At 34.4% G+C, this 25,472-nt stretch overlaps 1 protein-coding gene across 4 annotated transcripts; it reads right to left on the bottom strand.

The window, feature by feature from the left end:
• Positions 1-9,117: 9,117 nt before the first annotated feature.
• Positions 9,118-25,247, bottom strand: LOC127075871 (regulator of nonsense transcripts UPF2). Of its 4 annotated transcripts, none has more exons than XM_051017406.1 (18): positions 25,032-25,247; positions 24,724-24,821; positions 23,820-23,910; positions 21,851-22,053; positions 17,711-18,055; positions 17,428-17,532; positions 17,162-17,289; positions 16,041-16,214; positions 15,757-15,838; positions 14,833-15,120; positions 14,533-14,730; positions 14,335-14,436; positions 13,760-14,011; positions 13,428-13,646; positions 12,932-13,102; positions 12,243-12,428; positions 10,690-11,154; positions 9,118-10,370 (listed from the first exon to the last, which is right to left on the bottom strand). In XM_051017406.1, the coding sequence occupies exons 2-18, from the start codon at positions 24,799-24,801 to the stop codon at positions 9,864-9,866; spliced, it is 3,594 nt and encodes a 1,197-aa protein (XP_050873363.1). In that variant the 5' UTR covers positions 24,802-24,821; positions 25,032-25,247; the 3' UTR covers positions 9,118-9,863. The 4 variants fall into 4 exon arrangements, with proteins under 4 accessions (XP_050873363.1, XP_050873437.1, XP_050873510.1 ...); XM_051017480.1 differs by having other exon boundaries at positions 23,820-23,907; positions 25,032-25,232; XM_051017553.1 differs by having other exon boundaries at positions 24,724-24,794; positions 25,032-25,232.
• Positions 25,248-25,472: the final 225 nt, after the last annotated feature.

Raw genomic sequence — 25,472 nt, 5'->3', positions numbered from 1 at the left:
AACCATGTAATTTCTGTAATGGATGTCATAGGGTTTAGAGCTTGCTGAAATCGTACTGTTATTAAACTCAAAACCCGCAGCCGTTCGCTAGCACATCGCTAAGCGAACATGTAGCGAGTGTTCGCCAAGCCTTCGCTAGGCGAGGCAGTAGCGAACATGACAGTCGCTGTTTTTTTTCTTTTCTGTTCTGTTCTGTGTTTATCTGACATGTCATATCATAGCTGTGCATCATTTGCCTGACATTATTACTGCTGCGATTCCTTTGTTCGGTGCAACTATTGATTGCACCCCATTTGGTATTCTGACCTGTTTGCTGAATTTTGTGAGGGCTCACATACTCCCGGAGAAGGTAGCTTGCTAGGTATTCCACTTTATTTGTGGGATACCCTTGTGGAGATTCATCCTAATTACCTAACTGATTATAAGTTGTTGCTTTTGAATATATGATCTTGGCCCTCTTTTTGTTGCCTTACGGTATTGCGGTCATGTCCCGCGAATGTGGGGATACACTTAGCAAAGACCCTTCGGTTAAATCATCATGTCCCTATAAGATAAATCATAGTCCCTCGGATGTCGCCTACGAATATATGATTTTGTCCCTCGATGACCCTTCGTTGTAGCCTACGAGTTAATGATGATTGTCCCTTCGAATGCTAAGGTATCCTTACAAATGTTGCCTCCAATGACCAATCGATGACCCTACGATGTCCCTTTACATCCAAAGGATAAGACTACTTATTTCTCAATAGTAAGGACAGTCTTACCCTCCTAAGGATAGGAAACACCTATAAAGACCTTGGTTAGGTACAACTCTTAAATGCTGATTCACAACTTACAATACTTTTCACACCTCACACTTTGCAAAACATCTATTAGAAAATCACCACTTGGTATACATTCGTACTAGAATCATTGCCAAGTTATATTTTTCTAAACAGCTTTCAAAATTAAATGAGATAAATACTTTGTATACATTCGTACAAGAATCATTACAAAGTTAAACTCTTTTCAAAACATTTTCTAAACAGCTTCCCAAACACTTTTTTCAAACAAGAAAAACATAAGTGATCAAGCAATTAAGAGCCCATGGATAACCATGGATACAAAGGGTGCTAACACCTTCCCTTTGTATAATGTACCTCCCGAATCCAAAATCTAATCAAGGTCTTTCCTGTTCTTTTCCGCCTTTCCTTATTGGATAAAAGAAAAGTCGGTGGCGACTCTTGCTATCCGCGACATTTGCTTTCCAAAGCAAAAGCACCCAAAGTCAGTTCACCGTATGACAGATACAAAAGAAGAGTAATGAATAAATCTATCTCTACAACTTATTCACTACTTGAAAATTTATTTTATGTCAAGACTTAAATAATCTCTTTCAACAACTACTCAAATCTGATTTTCAACTTAGGGCAAAAATAGCATTCAATACATCAACAATCTTTTATCATATATATGAATCAAATGGAATACATAAACAAATGAGAATAGCTACTACCTCCAATCTTGACAAAATGGGGTTTAGCTCCTCATCATCATTTTGGAAAGCAAAATGCAATGCTAGAAAACTCTGTTTTTCTCTCTTACAAAATATCAAAACTCTCAATGAATGTGTTAACAATGTGTTAGAATTTTTTTAATATCACTTTCCATTCTGATTTTCTAAAAGGGTTGACATTTCCTAAAATGATCATTTTCATCCAAAGCAGAAAAGCTCCCCTAAGGCAAACACCAAAATGGCAAAACCAGTTGGCATTGTACTAACCATTTCAAGGACTTAGGGATTTAACTTTACTCTGTTTTGTAAGGCTATGGCTTCCAGGAAGACCATCCGGATCAATCTTGTGGCGATCTCTCCTCAACTCAAGGATTTAGTGTCAGAACTTCCCGATCATGCTCAGTTCATCAAGAAACATGGTTCTCTCCTCAATTTGGTTACCACTGGTTTCAAAGAAGATATGATGAGAGTCCTATTCCAGTTCTTCGATCCTAAACATCATTGCTTCACATTCCCAGATTATCAGTTGGTACCCACATTAGAAGAATTCTCCAGGCTGCTTGGGGTACCTATCCTTGATCAAACACCTTTCAGTGGTTTAGAAAAGATTCCGAAGTCTGAAGAAGTTGTCGCAGCTTTACACATGACAAAGTCCGACATTGAAACTAATTGGGTAACAAGAAGTGGAGTTAAGGGTTTACTTGCCAAATTTCTGATAAATAAGGCCCGAGAATTCTTAAAGGTTATGAATGTCCATGCTTTCGAGGATGTTCTAGCACTACTAATCTATGGTTTGGTTCTATTTCCTAATCCGGATCAATTCATAGACATGAATGTTGTTAGGATATTTCTCACTCATAACCCTGTGCCTACCTTGCTTGGAGACATTTTGCATTCCCTTCACACTCGTACTATGAAAAGGCAAGGGACTCTCATGTGCTGCGTACCTTTATTATCCAGGTGGTTTATTTCGCACCTTCCTCCATCAGTCTTGAAGAATGAGCAAAATTTGAAATGGTCTCAAAGGATAATGTCGCTCTCCCATTCAGACATCCGTTGGTGTCCTCATCTCGAAGAAAACGTTATCATCATTGACCGTTGCGGAGAATTCTCTAACGTACCACTCCTGGGGATAAGAGGAGGTATTACTTATAACCCAACTTTAGCCCTACGTCAGTTTGGTTATGCTCGAAGAGATGGTCCACATGAGATAATTATCCAAGGCACTGTGTTTGACTATGACAACGATTCCCAAGGTCTCCTTCAAAGATTTGTACGAGCTTGGAGCATGGTGAAAAGAAGCACTTTAGGACAGAAAAACTCTATTCCTATGGAACCTTATCTCAGATGGGTACGCGCAAGAGCTCGTGAACTTGTCATGCCATATCTTGCAATTGGACCTCTGATTGTCGGACCGGAAGTTGAAGGAGGCGCTCCTCAGATCATTCCTTATCCAGATATGCCTACCAATGTTGAAGAATTGAAGAAATCCTGGATCCAGTTGAGAGAGGAAAGGGATACTTTTGAAACTCGGTTCGGTGCAGAAAGGAAGAAGGTGTTAGAGCTCACCAGCCAGCTTAATGAGGAACGAAGACTCAATGCATATCTTCACCCAAAAAGAAGCCGTCCCTGGGAGACTTGAGCTTTCATTGTATTTTTATTATTCTTTTTGTAATGAACATCGATTAAAGAAATTATTAATAAAAGTTTCTCTCTTTTTGGTGGTTTACGCAAAGTTAAATTCCAAAAGTCCTTGAAAACATTTCATACATTGCATAGCATAACATTGCATAACAGGTATTCTAAAGGATCAATATTCTCACGGTCTTCCTTCTAAACAGAAAAATGGCTCTCGAACAAACTGTCAAAGATCTCCAGGCTCAAAATGCTCAATTCCAGGAGATGATCATGAACTTATCCAAGGGGCGGGAGGAGCTGAAGACTCTCTTGCTCGAGAAGAAGAAAGACAAGAAAGCTGTGAGTTACATTAACCCAGGAAGAAGGCTTAAATGACAGGCCGCAGGAGCCAAGATTAGAATTCTGAAGGATCAAGAAGAGGAGACAGAGAATGATTCGGAAGAGGAGAATGGTGATCCCTTCAACCCTGAGGACGACGATGAAGATTATGAAAATGAACAGTACTCTCCAAAAGATGATAAGTATAAGTTGCTGGAAGAACGCATGCTAGCTATGGAGGGTCAGAAGGCGCCCGATCTGGATTTCGAAGGCTTAGGTCTGGTCCCTGATGTGGTCATTCCCCGCAAATTCAAGGTCCCCGCGTTCACTAAATATAATGGTGCGTCTTGTCCTCAGATGCATCTGAGAGCTTATGTGAGAAAGATTCAGCCGTATACCACTGATAGAAAACTATGGATCCATTTCTTCCAAGAGAGTCTGTCTGGCACACAGTTAGAGTGGTATTATCAGCTCGAGAGTTCTAACATCCGCACCTGGACTGATTTAGAGACAACTTTCTACAAGCACTACCAGTATAATTCTGAATTAGCGCCTACTCGGCTACAGTTGCAGAATATGACTATGGGATCTAAAGAAAGCTTCAAAGAATATGCTCAAAAATGGAGAGATTTGGTTGGCCGAGTCAAACCCCCTATGACTGACCGAGAATTAGTGGACATGTTCATGGGTACACTGACTGGCCCATTCTACAGCCATCTATTGGGAAGTTCCTCATCGGGTTTCACTGAACTTATACTAACAGGCGAACGTGTTGAAAGTGGCATTCGAAGTGGAAAAATACATGTGGCTACCTCTGCAAGCACCAAAAAGTCCTATCAGGGGAAGAACGACAAACACCAAAGCAGAAAAGCTCCCCTAAGGCAAACACCAAAATGGCAAAAGGGTTGACATTTTCTAAAATGATCATTTCTAAAAGGGTTGACATTTCCTAAAATGATCATTTTCATCCAAAGCAGAAAAGCTCCCCTAAGGCAAACACCAAAATGGCAAAACCAGTTGGCCTTGAACACAACACCCTTGGCCCAAAAACAGCTTGCTGGATTCGCAGGCTTCGCAGCGCGAACTGAAGCTACCTCAGCTTCCTTGCTTTGCAAGTTTCATCCAAATAGTCTTCGAAGTGGTATTCTTCCAAGTTAGGCCTCCAAATTGCATTCAATACTTCTTTAAAATTATGATTGTGCAATCCAAAGCTCTCTTGCCCAAAAATTCTACAAAACTAACAAATATGTGAAATAACTATTCAAAACAACATAAATTAAACTTAATTGCATTTATACAACATAATGAGAATAAAAGTGTGTAATTACATCAAAACTTGGTAAAAGGGACCAATAAAAATGATATAAAAAGTAGTACTAATTGGTCCCTAACAGTATGCGTCGACCTATAGGACATATGTGTCACCATATAATGCCTTTGGATATGAATGCAGATGCTAGAGTGGCGCATAAACAACAACACAAACAAAATACTCAAAATAGAAACCCTAACACAAAGATCTTCAATACTTGCACACATTTCAAACATTAGGTTTGAGACTCTGTAAATAACAATGCAACTTTTGGATTTTTCTCTAATGCGCATAAGATTTGATCATGTCCAGATTTGTATTATGTTTTGATTTGTTTTTCAAAAACCTCCAACAAAAAGATTTGATTTATTTTGATTCAAATTTAAATCTTCGACCAATTAGATTTTATCTTATTCAATCTGCCAAACAAATCTAATTAATATATTGCTAAAAGATAGCAACAAATCTAATTGAAAAACAACCATAAATTTCACTAAGAACAACAACAATCATGGTCTGCTGACAAATGTCAGATGTTGCACACATGTTGGAACATCGTGTCCCACATGTGTCCTTTCTTAATCAAAATATCTTGTATACTCCATATTATTTTGCATAATGCAGTCAATCAAAAGGAACAATAATCATATTTATATGTGTGCAAGTTGAATGTTAAATACTTCCCTATATTACTATAACTAACCTATAAACTCAAATTAAACAATTGAAAGAGAACTAGATTGCCTCAATTGCAAAAGTAGTTGACTAAAAAAATATAAAAGCTAAGTTTGTACAATTTTATTTCACTTTAACTAAGACTCTAATTAAAAACAAATAATATTTAAAATAATTCGTCATTATTTGTGCTCTCCAACAAGTTTCAACCCCCAACAAAATAGTAATTTTTCCTTCCATCTCCATTTGAAAACTTTTAACTTTTACTTTTATGGTAATTTCACATTCTTGTTTTCTTTGAACTTCTTAGAGGTTCTCATTAAGTAATAGGCCAAAGAAACTATTTCATATATCCACTAGGATACTTATTTTTCCAATTTCCATGCAGTACTTAACACACAATATATATGTTCCACCTGGGTATTAATGTTGACAATAGCAGTTATCAATTTCTAGTATAAATAAATAATTTAATATTTGTAAAATAAACAAGAAATTCACTAAACAAAGAAACAATTTGATATACCTTTTGTTGATTTGAAACAGATTCCTACTGCCTCTAGTGAATATTTGTGAGATGTTTTAGTAATAAATCCAAAATCATTACCATGTGTCTATTGTTTATGCCTCTACCATAACAGATACAAAAAACAAAGATTAAATAGCTATTATTTGATTTCAACATCTTGAGGATATGAGAAATGGGACATCTTAACAAATGCTTATTTTTGCAAATCAAAAACTTTAACTATATATTTGTTGATAATCTTTAAGCGCAATTGCACAATATTTTTATATCCTATTTAAAGTTTTAAGAGTGCGGTTAATATAAGCAAGAATATATTAAAGAAAATTTATTACTTCATAAAATCTTCATCACGAATTCTGCTGATCGAAACTTCTGAACTCTGTTTAAGACAACACAAAGGAAACTACATAGATTAATTTCAACAAGTAAAAATATAAAGAGACATTGATTTTATAAGGGCTTCATCTTCAACTTCAATTCTTTTCTCCTAACAATAATAAACAACAAGGCTTTAGTCAAATCATATGCGGCAGATATCAAAGCTAATATCATAATTAAAACCAACTCACACACAAAGAAATAAGAAACTCATAAAAACATACTCCATCTTTATGCCCCTTCTTAAGAAAATAATTGAATGTATGCAAATTCTATAAAAAAAAATACTTTATTTACTAAAATACCCTTATAAATAATACTGTTAGGTGATATAGATACAAGAAATGAGGATATATTAGTAAAATAAAGTAATTAATACTTCTTTATAAATAATCCAAAATTGAATAGGTTAAAAATATTCTGAGATAATAACTTTACCTCGTCGATAATATCTTTCTTTTTCGAATTGAACTTTGTTCCTTTATAAATGTAATTTTCGAAGGGGTGCATCAAACGCGCATGCGGAGTATCATACGAACTTTAATTTTTAAATCTTTAGATCTTCTTATTCTAGAAAATTTGGCAGGATCGAAATCATGCCATTAGTATTTCTTCAAAACATTCTTTGATCAGTGTATTTTAATACACCTTATTTTACTTTGTGCTACGAATTTTTTTATAATTTCTTGCATTATTTTCATAACTTCAAGGTAAGTTTAAATTCGTTCTGATTTTATTTTTATTGTTTATTTTCGGAATAAACTATAGTTTGATATCTTCTCACTGTGCAGATCATAATTTGATCTACGAGATTGAGTTTGACGTGTTCTAATATGCGTTAGAAAACTAAGAAAAATAGCTACAAATTTCATATTAATGTCAGAAGTCAATTCAGAACGCAAAGGATTCAAATTATCAGTTTAAATTTCAGACTTAATAAAAATAAAGACATAATTACACCAATGGTCCTTTAAATTATTTGTTTGTAACCATTTAAAATTTGTTTATAATAACTTTGTCTTTTAAATTAAGAAACTTTTGCACTGTTACAATTTTTTTAAAAATCTTTGACTAAACCAATCACACAAAATACATAAAGTAGCACCAAACTAAATAAAGCAACATCCTAAATCCATAAAGTAAGATCCTACTTCAATATGCATATTAATTTAAAGGACCAAACAAAAAAACTTAAGGGTCAATTTATTACAAACAAATAACTTAAAGGATCATTTGTATAATTATGTGCATAAATAATCATACGCACGACTTTACGGAAAGAAAGAAAATTTTGATGCAATTTATGAGTCTCTTGTTCATTACATTAGTGGACCGGCACCGAAGGAAAAATGGATGTGATTTTCTGAAATGGGTCATCTCATAGCAAATATGTATGATATAGTGTATTGATCTTATAAGATGATTTTTTTATAAAATCTCATTGTACACTGCCCCACCTCAAAATTCAAATGATTGTATTATGTGTATTGGATGGCTTTTAAAATCACGATATTTTATTCAAGTTTATTTGAAACTGGGATGCCTTCACCAAATTGAGCGACATTGAAGGAGAATCAAATGCACAAAAGTCAAAGGGGAAACCACTCATACTTGTAGATTTAGTCAATGAGAAATCTTTCGATTCGTTTAATTTTCCATCATCAATTAATTATATGTAATTGTGTCTTAATATCAATGAAGTCTAATATATATATTTTTAAATATTTTAATACATTTTGATGTTCGTCAAAAAACTTGTCAATTTGCCAAAAAACCACACCGGTTCTGTTTTTCGTCTGGATCAAGAAAAGTTCTGGAGATGGATCTTCAGAATAAGAGAATAAGGTGGTACCGGAGATGCATCTTTGAAACCTTCACTAATACAAGATAGAATTTTTGAGGTCCTTACTTATCTACACCTACTATAAGTATAGGCTTTGGTATACCGTAAATGTCTCCTTTTCCAACGCGACACCTTGACAAAAATTTAAGATTAATGAGTGCACCCATTTCATACATCTACAATATGAAGTGCAAAATCTCTTACCTTGCAGAGATAATTGAAAATTTGTGAAGCTCAAGTACTCTCACTCAATTAACAACAAAGGCAAGATTGAGTTCGACAACTATGTGCTTAAAACGGATGCAGATGTAAAGGATATATGGGATATATTTTTTCATTTCAAAACAAAAGTTCCGAAAAGGCTATACGGAATATATTTTTTCATTTCAAAACAAAAGTTCCGATCAAGGTGGAAACAACGATTTTAAGATCGGTCAAAGATATTGTGAAAACATTGAAGCATTCTATATTGAAATGTAATGCTTGATTTTATGTTAACATCACCTATCTAACATTGATTTTATATTATATGAATGATAATTTTATTGTCAAAATATAACTTTTTTATTTTCTATTTCTATTTCAATATGCTACAGAGATTCATCTACGGACATGTTATGAATATACATCCCGATATAAAAAAAAGCCACACTTTTGGGACGTGACTCGGAATTAATCTCGATATAAAAAAAAAGCCACACTTTTGGGACGTGACTCGGAATTAATCTCGATATAAAAAAAAAAGCCACACTTTTGGGACGTGACTCAGAATTAATCTAGGATATGTGTTTGGAGTGCGTCAGGAGATACTCTCCGAAATTTGAGGGCATTTTTGTATTTCACATTGTGCCCTAGTAATATATAGGACGCATTAAGAAATACCTAAATAAAATGGCATAAATATGAATATCAGCAGAAACTCAATCCAGTTAAGTAACCATATTAACAACACGCTTCACGCTCAAGTAAATTAATCTTGGGGAATTTAGACCATTATCTCAAGTTTTTACAAGAGGAAATCCCAATTTTTAAATACAGTACAATCTACACTTAGACCCCTCTCAACAGAATGGGATCAAATAGATCCATACTTCAGTCTATAAAGAATTACTCTGAACTAGAATGTAATGCTGATGATATGTATAACATGCATGGGAGACATTCAGTAACCATGACCAAGACAATAGAGGTTGATTCTTAAACTGATGTTTGATAGTTTTCTGCTACAAATTTTGCCTCTACTCATTTTTCCTTCAAAGATACAAGCCAACCTCGCCGACTTGACAAAGTAACAACAGTCAAAACCCAAAACCATTCATTTAGTGATTTTGTCTCCACATAGAACTATACATGAGGTTTGGAGGCCGTGATATAATTACAGGAATCCACCAGTTACAATCCTGCACATCAACTTAGTCAAGAGTCCAAAATAGTGTGCACAACACCCCACAAGCCATGCATTATCTATGCACCATACTTAAAACCACCACTTATCAAAAAGATAAGGGGACATTGCCAGTAATAGTTTGAAGAGTATAATATGATAGTGGCACAAGAAGAGGTCGGGCCATAATTAATCATGAATATCTGATGGACTTTGTTTTCAAATATTTGTCGTGCTGAGGGGAAGCAGATTGCATAAAATACCTGCCTTCCATATTCACTCAACTATCATTCACCTTCTTCTGCTATAGTAGATCCCACCGCCAGAATAGTAATTATGATGACGATGCCGTGATCCGCCACCCCTACCACTGGTTCCTTCAAAAGAGTTTCCACGACCACCAGCTTTGTTACCTCCACTTTGCATCCAGTTTGTTGGTTGGGCCCCTAATCCATTAAACTCTTCCTCCTCTCTATCATTATACTCCAAGATAAGCCTCTTAATGTCTTCTTTTTCCTGAAGCTCAGCTGCTTCTTTTTGTTTCGTACTCTGCACCAATGAGGAATCACTGGGGATGTACATCTGCTTTGTTTGTTGTTTGTTCCCACGCTTAACCAGAACTTTCACCTGAACCTCTTTGTTTATGCCAGTATCATCATCTAAGGCTTCATCGCCACTTTCCCCACCAACTCCTCTCCCATGATGATCCTTGGCAGATCCTTCAAATACATTCATTGGAATCATCATATTCAATGTAGGACGACCCCGCAGCTCCAGTCGTCGCTGCTCCATACTCTCCTGCATAAATTATGATACAAGCACCATGAATATGTTATAAAACCAGCAGCCAAACATTGTACACATCAAGAAAATGCTAGCCCCTCCTTTACAAAGAAAATCTAACCTTACAAAAGCTTGTTGAGATTTAGGAATTTGGTGGGCAAGAGAGAAGACAAGACATGATATATTTTGAAAATAAGGCTCTAACTAAATGAGATATTGTGCCATAAAAAAAACTAAACTATTTTGAAAACAATCTGTGTCCAGGTAAATCATGAAACTTTGCAGAAAATAAATCAGGAGCAAGTAAACATGATAAAATAAGTAAAAGCCTTACCTGTAAGACAGCCTTGAGCTCCTGATCAAAATTGGCTTCTTCCAATGGGTCGACTTCTGTCACCTTCTGTCTTACGTGGACTTCATCTTCATCATCAGAAGCAGGTCCATCCTCATCCTCGTCGTCATCCTCAGTCTCACACCCATCATCATGATTCTCCTCATCCAACTCTTCATCATCATGTTCTTCTACATCAATTACGTCACTCCCGGAATCATGCTCACCGTCATTAACATTATCTTGCACTCCATTTTCCTCAGTGCCGTTATCATTGTTCTGTTTATTGCGAACCATCGCAGTGGAACTGGTCCTACTTAAGGGCTTATCAGTGTCAGAAAGTTTTTCACTACTAGCCTTATCAGCAGAAACTATTCGATCATGCTCCTCGAGTTCCACTAGAGCTGCATTCACCTCATCAGCAGAATTGTAACGAACCATACTTGGACGCAAGTCCGCAAACAGATCCTACAGAACAATCAATTACCCAAAAATAGCAAATGTAAGAAAATGAATATCCATCGGTATACAAAAGTTAGTGACAGTTTTTGAAATCTACTGACAAGCATTCTAAAAAGATATATAAGTCCATTGTTGCCAGTTGCTGGAATGAGGGAGATGATAAAGAGGTGAAAGGAAAATGTTGGCAGCTACATTTTCCCACAAGTAATACCATATTTTTCAAGATGGTTATTTTTCAAGATGGTTATACCATATTTATTCTTCACTCCATATTAAAACATACCCTGTTACTGGACTTGTCAAATTAAACTATTCGTCATGCTAGTCATAAACAGATCCTATTTTATACCAACACTTAATTCTACAATATAAAGGTAGTACATAGCAACAGGGTCACTCGGATAATATTGATAAAAATAAACAAGAAAAAATAATGTATCTTCTGGAGTACCAGAATAAAGAACAAAAAAGATATCTTCTAAAGTCTAAAGTGCATTACCAAAATAATCACAAGCAACATAAATAAAAACAACTATTAATGCATAGAGCTACAACATCTCGGTATATCCAATCCTAAATATTCAATTCTAAACATATCCTATTACTGTACTTTGTCAAATTAAAATATTCATCATGTTAGTCATAAACAGACCCTATCATATATAAACACTTAATTCTACAATATCAAGGTATTAGATGGCAACAGGGCCACTCAAATAAAATTGATAAAAATGAACAAGAAAAAATAATATATCTTCTGGATTACAAGAATAAAGAACAAAAAGACATCTTCAAGTCCATTACCAAAATAATCACAAACAAGATTAAATAAAAACAACTATTAATGCATAAAGCTACAACACCTCAGCATGTCCAATTCTAAATATTTTAATGTTAAATATGATGCCATCCCAAAGACAGAATATGGTACAACAATACCATTCGAGTTTTCTCAATTCTATTGGATTAAACTCAATACTGATGCATAGATAAACTAGGATTACGACTGCTAATATAAATCATCATATACGTAAATAAACACATCAGTCATTCACTCGTAATGAAATGCAGTAAAAAAAGGGCTCCCAACTGACCTGCAAGTCAAATTCAACATCCAGAGGCAGTGCACCTTTGCTTAAAATATACCTTTGGAAGTGTGTCAGGAACCGGTCAAGTTTCTTCTTAGAAGAGCCGTGATCAAAGTAATGGCCACAAGTTTCAAGTAGAGTAATGATCAACCTTATACGGAAAAAATCTTCTGGTGGATCGAGTACATCTTGCTGACAGGATAAATAAACAAATTGACTGAGATCATGAGAAGGCTACCATATGTATAATTAATTAATTAATTAATGAAACCAATAGAGTTCAAGTGTATCTATATTCAAGTCATGTAGTAGAACACATCTATGAGATCAGTTGACTTCGGCATTCATCATCTTGCGAGTCAGTTTTGCGTGGTTGGGTTAGACCTAAGCCCAAATTCTAAGATGGTATCAAACGCTATCCTAGATATGTAGTTGGGTTTCCCGTATTGTCCCCACTCCTGACCAATCAGGCCTGGGTATGATGGGTGTATTGGAAATTCCAACCTTAATTGGCTTCCACTCCTAGGCTTTAATTGTGACAAATACGGGCTGCATTCATTGCAGTCTTAAACACCTTGTGTTGGGTGTAAGGGTTGTGTTTATTCTCGCATTGTTTAGAAATATGGTCAGTCCTAACCTTGAATCCTAAGCCTAAATTCTACAACTCTCATAAAAAGTTAGTATACAATCAATACCTCTGGTGTTCCATGGCCATATATAAGAATGAGATATAGTGTCTCAAAAATAACAGATGAGTCAGCATGCTTGTAGTTGTAAAGCTCCCCTAAAAATCGCATGTTGGCAACGCGTCTTTGTTGCATCCCATAGTCATTTAGTTCCAGCCCAACTCTAATCTCCTCCAAAACCTGAAACCAAATACCAAAATCAACGCCATAAATGTTTGGAAAGTAATGTCTAAAAATTCACATAAAAAATGTCCATTCTCCTGGGGTTGATTTCTAGAATTTGAAATAGTAAATTCAAAACTTAAATCAGAGAAAAATAATAATAATTATTGACCATGTTAAATTAAGTGAGCAACTTAAAATTGTGAGGCATCCTTGCTCAGTCCGACCAAATTTACATGGAAACACAAACAAGAGCTAATTAATAAGTAGGTGTTTCTAAGTAGGCATCCTTCAAAATTCAGATGAATAAGAGATGGCAAATCAAGAAAGTAAAATACCAAACCTCATCAACTATAGCTACAGCAAACTCATCGTGATAGCGACTTAACCCAGCGGCAAGAGAAGCAATCAGGTGGATCTGACCATATTTTCCTTTGTGAACCTTCATGAAGCATTTTAAAAGATACGGTTCACAATCACTCCATGGTAATTTACGAAGCTGCCTCAGCACATGCTCAATGGTAGACTTGTCAAGATCAGAGAAAAGTAATTTTCTGATATACTGCAATTAAGATATCATTATAATGTTATTTGAGATTACTAAGTTATAAGAGAAAGAAAAGGAAGTTGAAATAAGAATTGCACAAGAAAAGGAAGTTGAAATAAGAATTGCACCTGATGCAACGGAGGACGGACTTTAGCTACTCGAGCAGACCTTTCAGGTGGCTTGCAAAGGTAGTATGCATTCTCCACCAAAGTGCTATGTCTAGGATCCAAGTTTTTAACATTTTTCAAGCGCATCAGTATCTCCAACATGTTACCCATGCGTATACTAGTTTCTGGAGATCGATACAGAAAACGACCACATGTTTCAAGAAGGTTGCAAGCTACATCAATGTTGTGATGACTAAAATCATCTAAACAGGCCTGAAATGATAATAAAACATAAACTGAGGGTTCAATATTTTACAATTATTTGATATATTCATACACAACTATTTGATCTAAGAACTAGTAAAATGGAGGATAACAGCCTATTTCACATGAGTATAACTTATAGGACTTCTGTAACCAAAATAGAATAGAATTTAAAAAGCTAGACAAAAACTGTATAGTGGGTGAACCTGAAATCTACTGACATTATAAGAACAGCTCCAAAACAGAGTTTGCAAATTTAAGGAAACTGTTATTGACTTTTGTATTAAAAGGAGTTAGCTATGATATATAATTTGATCATTAGTCTCTTATACCTTCAAACAAGTGAAGACCAGGCCAGCAGGAGCAACTTTGAACTTGCAAAGTTCTCCAATGAACCTGATATTCCTGATCTTTGTCTCAATATTCATCTGGTCCTGTTAAGACATTCCAAAAACAAGGTGACAAAAAGTAATTAACTAATTAAAGGGATGAAAAAATGATTCATCTCCAAAGATATATGTAAAGTTAACCTTTTTATTTATTAAGAAGTTGAACTCCTCCTCCAACATCTGCAATAGAAGGGAGGAGACATCCTTCATACAAGTTGAGAGTGTAGCAACCATGCGTGAGTAATACGCTAGCAGCTCTAGAGAAGTCCTTGGAACACTAAACAAAGCCCTCACAAGCTTTTTCCGATTTGATTTTGAATTTAGATAACAGAACTCTACCTAGCATTTGTTTAAACGGCAAGAAATAATCATTAATAGTGATGTAAAAAATAGCATACAATCTAAGAATATAAGTAATAGAGCTCAATAAGATATCCTCACTGTTAGTTGATCTATAAGGTCCCGGCTCACACAACCCGGAAGCCTCTGCAATAGAGCATCCAAATTTGTTCCTTCAAGACTTCTGAGTTTCTCTTTGTCATTTTCTCCTTTTTTTTCACTCTCTTTTTCTTTTTCCTTGTCTATGTCCAAATCTTTAGACTTTTCTTTTTCTTCTTTATCATCCACTCTCTCAGTGCTTTCTCCCTCTGGTAAAACATTACACTCTGTGGAGCCCTCTCCACTTTCAAAGGTGATCAGTTGGCTTTTGTCTGATTCAGGTAATATTTCCTAGATAATATCAATCTCGGAGTCAGAGAATAGTTGCAGAACGTAAGTAAGAAAAGGAAAAAGCGCCCAAAAAGATGGTTCTCTGTCAGAAAAAGTTTCATATTATTCTATAAACAATCATGCAATGGCAACTTAAGTTGCTGAAATTTGGAAAAAGTTCCTAAGTAAGGAAATGAGAAGTACATGCTCCAAAACTAAGAAGTACGGGAAGAAATATGAAACAATACATAGTTTATCAGCATTTTATGAAATTGATGAATGACAGAGGTTTTTTGGCTATATATGAGAAATCAATCTATTTTTGCTTAAGATCAACTTTCCTCAAAGGTTAAGCATCTTGGTAGAGGTCCAATAGATAATATTAGCATCAAATTTTTAGTGTGTAGAAAAACAGATAAAGACTTACGTAATGAAAATTGGAAACTAAACTGAGTCACACTATAATAATAAGAAGAAGAAAACAGTACATGACTGAGTTTCAAAGACCTAAGTTATAAGAGTTGGATACACATAGGTTTTTACCTTCATCCATTAGGGGGAAAATTAAAAAGTATGAGAAGACAATAAAAAGAAGATCCTAAAATAGGTTTAAAAAATTGCCAATGTTTTTTTAGAATTGCCAATGTGATTTCTTACAGATGGTTGGTCTTGACTCTTCACAGATTGCTCATTGACTTTTGGCTCTGTTTCTCCCAAAAGCACGGCAGGAACGAAAGCTCTGGAGAAAAGCAACCAGGATAAATTTCCATCTAAAATAAAACAGGAGTAAACCAACTAAAGAAATTTTTAAGCCATTGACGTTAACATCAAAGTTTTAAACATGTAAGAACACAGTGATGTCCAAGGACTAAAAGATGGATTTATATATGGAGGGCCCATTGGCAATTTGAGAAATAAAGAGGTTTTTTGGAAATACAAACCTAAGATCTGGAAAACATTCATAAAAAGCCCTTGTGTCTTCATCATCCCATATGGGTTCAACAGAAGAATCTTTCCCAGAAGCAGAAGAAACGGCCTCCTCGCCACTAGTAACCCGTGTTGTGTGGCCATCCTCTGGCATTACAGGAGGCTGCATATCAAGTGCTTCAGCTAATCTGTAACAAAACAATCATAATTACAGGATAGAACAATTAAAAGGAAAGATTAGAGACACCACAGCAACATTATACTGAAGGATGATTCCACTTATAGTATATACTAGACATAAAGAAATCGGCAGGAGGAATGAGAAGTCAAAATTTAACAGCAAGTAAAGCAAGACTATTTTACAGAGACGTTACAAAGTATCCTTTTTATCAATTTTGGGGGGAACCTTGATGAGAGACATGAAGATCACCTCAGGGCTCAGACAACACATGGTCTAAACTCTATATATGATCCTGAATGTGCTTACGTTTTCAACCAACAGAGATCTTCCTCATAAACTATTCTAACCCAAAGACAACCACATCCATATTTGCCTCAAATCTGATGAGCTGTGTCTCAATAACTCAGCATTTATGACTTTTCTTAATGCATAACATGTATAGGCAGCATGTACACTTAAACTGGAGCCATAGGATTTTTGCAAAAACATATCGATATACAAAAACAAAATAGCTGTTAAGAAATGTGGCCGGGCCTACAAAACTGGTTGGTAGGGTGAGGACTGCCCCCACTTATAAACTCATGCTCAGACCATATATTATCCGATGTGGGACTCTAAACACACACCCTCACGCTCAGGACTAGACAACTGGAGCGTGGAAATAAATGGCGGGTGGCCCAATAGTGGAAACCATGATAGGTGGTCCACCGAATCTCAAACCAGGCTCTGATATCATGTTAAGAAATGTGGTCGGGCCTAACTCAACCCTACAAAACCGGTTGGTAGAGTGAGGACTATCCTCACTTATAAACTCATATTCAGACTATATATTATCCGAGACTATATATTATCCGATGTGGAATTCTTAACAATAGCCAATAAGACATGTGAACATGAAAAGTCAATTTTTTTTGAAGGGCCTGAAAATGTTGAAACTAAACAAAAGCAACTTACGATGAGACATTGCGGTACAAATGGTCATACGATTTACGAAGTTTTTCATATGAAGAGAGATTTTCATCGCTTAGCTCTCCTTTTGCATTCAAAATCTTAGAATTTTCATGCTCCATTAATCGAAGTGCCTGTCAAGAAATAAAAGGCATCAATAATTACAAGGCAAACAAAACTATTGGCACATACTTGATGGAAAAAAGAAACCAGAAAAGAAAAGGCAAAGACAAACAAAATTAGATAATGTTTACAAATACAGAAATGCTTACAGAATGCTCAGACTGAAGTAGTTCAGCTGCAGCATCATAAAATGAAAAACATGCTTTCCGGATAACTTTCTTTTGATCTACTGTGATGTTAAGGCCTTTCAAAAACTGTATCAGAATGTCAGTGTAGAAGTATTTAAACACAGTTCTGGGCAGACAAAACAATCTTTAATACAAATAAAGGTCGGAAAAAATTTGCAATCATAAACAAGGAGGACATTGAACAAAAACAATTAATAGAAGCATTGGTAATATAACTGATATAATGAATTAATAAAAGAAATACCTCTTCCTGAATTTCGGGCCCACTAACAGAAAGTCCTAGAAAAATTCTTCCTTGCCGAGCAAAGCTGGAAAGAAGGGTTAAACTTGTTTGTGTAGCTTCCCGGTCTTTCAGCTGTTCGACACTGGTGAGATCTTTTATGATATTGATAAAAATTCCACCATCTTCAATAACACCAACAAAAAAAAGCTCCATTAGAAGCTTCAGAGAGCTCCGCTTCTTCATTGCCTTTAAGTTTCTGTCTGAATCTGTTTCATCACCAGATTTTCCAGGAGAGAAGACTTTGAGAAGCCCTTGAATCAGAGTTGGCACGAAATCCTTGTACCTTTGATGAAGCAGAGAGCATATCTTTCCAAAAAATAGCAATGGTAATATATCAGAAATCAAATATTTTAGGTAACATGCACAGCATAAAATAATGGAAACTTTTTAAAGTTCAGTAGTAGAAGTAATTCACGTGCTAGACTAATCAATTATTTGATTTTGATTATCATTGTATAATAGAAGAATTTATTAAGATAGGAAAGACAAGTACAAAGAAACATAAATAGAAATTACTAAAATAAATAATGCAACGACAGGCGAAAAAATGAACAACAATGGAATACAAGAGATATAGAGTATAGATTGAAAAGCCATACCAATGACTACAAGAGAAAATACACGCATGCTAATTTACAGATTCGCAAACTGGGTGTGCAGTGCCTGTGTATATGTATTGTAAGCATTAGTCTCCTCTAGAAAATTAGTGTTATGAGAGTTATTGTAATAGTGTAGGCCTGGCCTCATACTAATAGCACTACACTAACACTACACATGGCCTAAGCAATAAATTGGAGTGGAAGGCTTGTGTTTTGTATCTTGTATACACCTTATTAATGTGACATTATGGAGTCCTAGTCCTACTGCCTCCCTTTTCCTCCTTCCCTCCCTAAACCATAAAATTTCAACGGTCAATAAGATTTATGTATATGTTTAAAAGGAATTTCTATTAAAATAAATTAAAAAACTCAACGTATTGGATTGAGATTTCAAGAATAATCTTTAAGATTTTAAAAGACTTTGTAGGATTATATTGACTTTTCATACTTTTTTTAAGAAATTGTTTACGATCAAGATTTTCCAATTTGGATTTCAAATGATTTATAATGAAGATTTTAAGAATTCGAACTATTTTATGGATTTTAACAATTTGAAAGAATTCAATGAAAATATAATAAATACATAATTCATGCAAGAACTCAGATCATCTCACACTTATTTATACTTATCATTCGCTCCATATCCAAAAAAAATAATACACCTCGGATTCTTGTCTAGCGCACTGCTAGCAAGGCACTCACAAGTAAGAACACTCGCCAAGTTCAACAAGAACAACGACAATGTTTTAATAGATTCAACTTGAAATTCACTAAAACACAATTATTTGCAAATAAAATTTCAAATGTTGCACATGTCAAATAAGTGTTGCTTCTGTTTTAAATAAAATTGGAGTTGTTGACTTGAAAATTGTGACTAAAATTTAAAAATATGAAGCATTTTGTATCCTCTCAATCACATGAATGTATGAGATTGAATAAGAATGGATATTAGAGATTGAATAATTATTCTTCAAAAGAAAAATTAATGTTTTCTAATTATTATAAGTATTAGTGAAACATACTGAATCATAATTTAATTAAAAAAATTAATGAAAAAACACCTAATAAAAAAATAATATCCCCTTATAAAATCTTAATAATATAAAAATAGCACAACATAGTATTAATTTAAAAAATATTCAAAAAAATATAAGCAACAACTTAGACAAACGTTGAAGATCTCAAAAAAAAATTGTTACTTAAAAATATTAGATCAAATTGAAAGTGTAGGAGAAAAATCATAATAATCGATCGGTATAAATAAACATAATGCTAGAAAAAAAATAGAAATACAACATCAACAACCATGCATTATCCCACTAAGTGGGGTTGGCTACATGGAACAAATTTTGCCATGATATTCTATCCAAAACTATGTCATTATCCAATTCGTTAATTTCAAGATCTATCTTTCTTAATAGTTTCTCTTATAATTTTTCGAACTCCTCCTCTATTTCTAGTTATTTGACTCCTTTCCACCTAATCAATTCTCCTTACAACAGTTACAAAATCTACAGATCTTCTCTCTACATTCTCAAACCATCTAAATCTATTTTCCACCATTTTTTTACTATACTGGCTACCCCAACACGCTATCTAATATTCTCATTTATAATCTTATCTCATATAGTCTAACCATACATCCAACGCAACATCCTCATATATACTACACTTATTTTATTCTCATATTGATTCTTATCCACCCAACATATCGCAAGTCTGACCGTTGTCCAATAAATTTTTCCCTCAACTTGAACAGTACTTTTGTGTCCCATAAAACTCCTCAGACCCTCTTCATTTCAACCACCCAGCATGAATTCAATGATTTACATTCTTTTCTATTTCTCCATCGTTTTGTATTACGGATCAAATATATTTAAATTGTGTGACTTATAGGAGGATATGGTCTCCAACTTTCATTTCTAGATTAGAAACGTTTCTCTTTATGTAGAACTTACATTTCATATACTCCACTTTACTTCTATTTAAGCGAAAGTCATGCGTTTCTAAAGCACTTTTCCAAGTTTCCATGTAGGACTACATCATCTGTAAAAAGCATACATTTCAGTGCTACCTCTTTGATGTGTTTCGTGAGTACATCCAAAATTAAAGTAAAAAGGTAGAGGCTTGGATTTGAACTTTGGTGCAATCTTATTTCAATGGGAAAATCATTCGTCTCTCTGCTCTATATTTGATTACTAGTCAATGTCTCTTCATACATATCTTGGCCAGCTCAAATAATCATAACCCGTTTTTTCTCTAGGGTTATCCACAAAAATTCTCTAGACACTATCATACGACATAGTCAATGAAAATTAAGTGTAATTCCTGTCGGTTCATGTAATATTGCTCCATCACACGCCATAGTAGATATATCGTTTCCATGGTCGACCTCCCAGACATTAAACCAAATTGATTCTTAGTAACTTGAATCTTTTTTCTTAGTCTCCGTTCAATCACTTTTTCTCATAACTTCATGGTATGACTCAAAAGTTTAATCCCCCTATTATTTGCACAATTTTGTATAACCTCCCTTGTCCTTATAAATTAGAACTAAAGTGATTCTTCATTCATTTGGCATTTGCTTTGACCTCATTTCCGTTAAAGAGTTTGGTGAGCCACTCAATTTCTCTTATCTACAAGAATTCTCTGCATTTCAATAGGTATGTTGTTTTCTCCAACCGCCTTATTGTTACTCATCATTTTCAACACTTTTTTATTTTTTATTTTTGAATCTGACAGCAGTATTATAATTTTGATCTTCTTCCCTAGTGTCGAGCTTGTTAGAGTCCGGTGAGAGATCATATCCTTCATTAAATAAATTGTAGAAATATGTCTTCCACCTATCATTTATATCATTTTCCTGAACCAAAATTTTGCCTTCTTCATCTTTAACACACATCACTTGATCCAAATCTCTTGTCTTTCTTTCTCTTCCCTTTTGCAAACTTATATATTGATTTTTCTCCCTCCTTTGTTCCTAAAGATTGGTATGAACATTCAAAAGTTTAGATTCTTGCTTCACTCACCGCCTTTTTGATCTCTTATCTTTTGTATACTTTTTCTAAATTTCGGCATTTTTACACCTTGACCATTCTATAAACCATTCTTTTTTTACTCTAACTTTACTTTGAACACTTTCATTCCACCACCACGATTCTTTACCCCTAGGTCCAAAACCTCTTGATTCTCCCAACGTCTCTTTAACTACTTTTCTAATCTCTTGGGTCATCTTGTTCCACATAGCATTTGCACTTCCTTGATTTCAATTAAAAACATTTTTTCTAAAGAGAAAAGATCCTTGCTATTTCAACAATTTGAGCTTGAAGTACTATAATAATATATGAATGCCGATCAATGAGGAAAACACAAGGTAAACAAACAGTATGAATTTCAAATTCACTGAGCCAGAGCAAAGTAAGGAGTACATTTAGGGATATCTTTTCTTCCAAGGAAATAGTTTCTTTTGTGTAGAAATAGGAGAAAAAACGGATGCGCATACCTGAACTGCTGCTTGTATATCAGAACTTCTAAGCTTTGCATCACATATAGCCGCCACTGCTTCGCTAACAAATTTGCTTAAGTTGACACTTCGCAAGTCGTCCATCAGTGATTCACGCTGCTCTTCATTAATCTGCTTCAGTTTCTTAATAACTGCAGTGTTGCGCTTAATGCTGGAATCCAAGGTCCTAAAAAATCCTGAGTCTACATTGAACATCACTGTATTACTATTTGTACAACAAATATGTGCAACAATAGGTATAACAAAATAACAGCCAACTAGTGCTCAAAGAGATTTGAACTTAAGGGTGACTTGTTTCACATTATAAAGTCCCAATGCCAGAATGATATTCCTTTATATATTGTTACTGGGAATGTTTTTCTGAGGTATAATTCATATCGTATATGGTAGAAACTTAGTACCCATAGGACATTTTTCAAAATACTAGATTGAAAATCCAAAAATTAAAATAAAAAATAGGTGGAAGAGAGAAGTTACAAATCTTGAGCTTTAAACTTAACATTTAATCCATCGGAATGTAAGATTCCCAACCTTTAACCTTTAATACAGGAATAAAAGGTATGGAAAACATGGGTAAACACTAAACAACACTCCTGGGAATCAATAAAGCTCGAAACATTTTTTATAAAACTGCAAACAAATATGGGAATGTTTCACTTGCATTCCTTACCTATTAAATAGCTTTAAACAATACAACCTTAAGATGATAATGTTAAAACAACAACTTAGTCTTTTCCTTACTATGATTGAGTACACATACTAAATGATCCGATTGAGTACACATACTAAATGATCCGATTGAGTTTAAGTAAATACCAAATTCTCAGGGAGACCATTAGTTCAAGTATCTCATTTGCACTTTTTCTATGTCTCAAAATAAATGTCTCTTTAGAATACCAATACAACATTTATTATTTTTTTCCACTACTATATCCCTATTTTTCAACTACTCCACTAACGAATAAATAAGGATATTTTAGTAAATAATATTAACTTTATCATTAAAATCAACACCTAATCATCTTTTCAAGAACCACGCAGAGATCAAATAAGACACTAATTATGAGATGGAGGGAGTATATTATTAGGTGCAGTTACGTTTTATTAACTTTGTGTGTTTATGAATAAATAGGGAAAGATAGGAGAGAGTTTATTATATCTGGGGATTATTGGGAGGTTGGTGGGAGAGACCCAACTCTCGAGTGTTACAGCCCATATCACGTCCCCATGCAGAAGCAGTTGTAATAATCTATATGCTTAATCAAGACTGCAGATGTGATTTTGAGTGTAATACTACTGACTCCTATACAAACAAAAATTATACTATTTAGTTATTTACTTTACTTCTATACTAATGTAAGTATGCCATCAAGATTTAATTTGTTGAGGATCCAGGTTCCAATTTATCTTTCAAAACACGACAATTAAGAAATACATTATGTCTAGTTAGTAAAATGTATCTAGCAGCAACAAATGTCCAAGTCCTATCTGAAGTTTCGGCTATTTTGTTTTGTTTAGTAAAACGTATCCTGACTATGTTAGCCTTGCTATGCGTAGTCGGTCTCAGACCCGAATAAAAAGAGAGGGTTATGTTAGGCAGAAGACAGACAACGTAAAACTTTGTTGAATCTCTATAACATAGATCAAATACATAAATGGCAGAATTTGATCCATATAACCGACCCCACTTAATGGGATAAGACTTGATTGTTATTGTTGTATGTTTAACTATAGAGGAGGACCAAGACCTAGTGTCTAGGCTAGGATTCAACTCATAGAATATGTAAGTAGTTTATTAAATGACTTGGGAAGTTGGTAATCACTTGAGCTACAGCTCAAGCAACTCTGCATTAAATTATTCTAAACATTCCTATTTCCTGCTGGCAGCCAAAAAACTAATTCACATATCCGTAATTATTATTAAAAAAAAATAAAGGAATAAACAAACCAGGCCTGTCAGGATTCAAATTGCTTTGACGTAAAGCCATTTTTGCCTCAATTGATTTCTTGATTTCTTCAAGGTGAGCAACAGCTTCCTGCTGATGATTAGAAAAAATAGGACTCAACTGAGTCAGTGTATAACAAAACACGACCAAAAAAACTTCATTAACAAATATACAAATCATAAAATCCATTCATTTGCATATAAGAATGAACACAAAAATCACAGCAGTTTCATAGTTACCATCTGGAAAATGTATAAATTTCCTCACTGAATGCCCGTAAGGAAAGAAAACAGTGTGACAAACATCACAAACCATTGTTAAACAACCTGAGCCACTGTTATTACTTACTCCCTCAATCTCACATTAAATGTCACATTTCATTTGTGTGCTGCTATTAAGAAAATGGTTAGTTCAGTTGATTTTAATGGTGAAAATTACTATTGTTTACTATAATACTTTTATTAATGCTAGTCAGTGGGTTTTAAAAAATGGTCCGAGACTGCGAAAACGGACACGACAAAACGGTAATGGCAGGTGCCGATACCGATACCATTATTCACCGTTTTATGTTAAAAACAAATTGTAGTTAATTCAACCGCGATGACAGCAACTAGTGTCGCAACACTTGAAATGACCGAAATCGCGAAACCCTTTACACGACCGCAACGCGGCCACGACCGTTTCTAAAACCTTTGTGTAATAGTGGAGTGGAGTGAAATTCAATTTATAATAAGGATTGGATATATTCGTTGGGAAAAAAATAAATAATACTTATTGATATTCTAAAGTGATAATTACTTTGAGAGATTGCATTTTTCACATCTACTAGTAATAAGACTGGTTAAATAATCATATGAATAAAAAAAACGCAACAAAAGTGAAGTAGAAAAGTTGAATGATCACAACCTCATCATCTTGTTTGCTGTTACTTTCACCTCCATTACGGCACTCATCCTCATGTTGATCCATACCCCTATCTAGCATTCACAAAATCACGCAACGCACTGACAAATCAAAAAAACGGAATTAAAAAAATCAGCACTAGGGTTTCGAGTGAGTAATGAAAATTATTAATTAACCGCATCGAATAACACTATCAAAAGAATAGAAACAATTGGAATCAAATTACGATGGAAAAAACACAGTGATAGAAAACCTAACGCGGTCTAATCGTGAAATTGTTAAGGAGAAAAGAGAATCAAAGATGACATTACCAGAGTGAAGTAGGGATTTGAGGGTGAAGAGACGGAGTGGGTAGTGTCGCAATCGTTGCGGGTGAACAGAATTGGAGAAGATGTTGATTTCTGCAAGAAACGGAAAAATGGTGGTTTTGTTGAGTTTTTTGGTCTCGTTCTTTTGGAACCACTGTTGCTATGAAAGTCAGTATAGGAAACTCTTATTTATTTTTGGGTTATTTTTCGATATATAATAGCATATGAAACTATTCAATAACTAAACTAACATATACATTCCCTAATTATGAATTTTAAGAATTATGTTTATGACAATTTACAACTGTGTATATATTAATCGGAATGAATTGTTGGAGCTCAATTCACTTTTAAAAAATTTGTAAAAGAGATATATTCTAATTTTTTTAAGTTATTAGATGTTTTTTTTATGTTTTTTTTTAAATCGTTATAGGTTTGTATACA

Source organism: Lathyrus oleraceus, chromosome 1, assembly GCF_024323335.1.
Source record: "Lathyrus oleraceus cultivar Zhongwan6 chromosome 1, CAAS_Psat_ZW6_1.0, whole genome shotgun sequence".
In the NCBI taxonomy this organism is placed as follows: Eukaryota; Viridiplantae; Streptophyta; class Magnoliopsida; order Fabales; family Fabaceae; genus Lathyrus; species Lathyrus oleraceus.
The sequence above is the reverse complement of the archived record's forward strand: the minus strand, read 5'-3'. Positions and strand labels throughout refer to the sequence as shown.

What these genes read in the sequence shown, in the direction of transcription:
- LOC127075871 (XM_051017406.1), bottom strand. Translation starts at nt 24,801, where the DNA reads ATGCTAGATAGGGGTATGGATCAACATGAGGATGAGTGCCGTAATGGA. An exon ending in TTTGAATCCTGACAGGCCTG is followed by an intron (nt 22,054 to 23,819) that starts GTTTGTTTATTC and finishes TGTTCAATGTAG; the next exon opens with ACTCAGGATTTTTTAGGACC. An exon ending in GGCCCGAAATTCAGGAAGAG is followed by an intron (nt 17,533 to 17,710) that starts GTATTTCTTTTA and finishes ATTCTGATACAG; the next exon opens with TTTTTGAAAGGCCTTAACAT.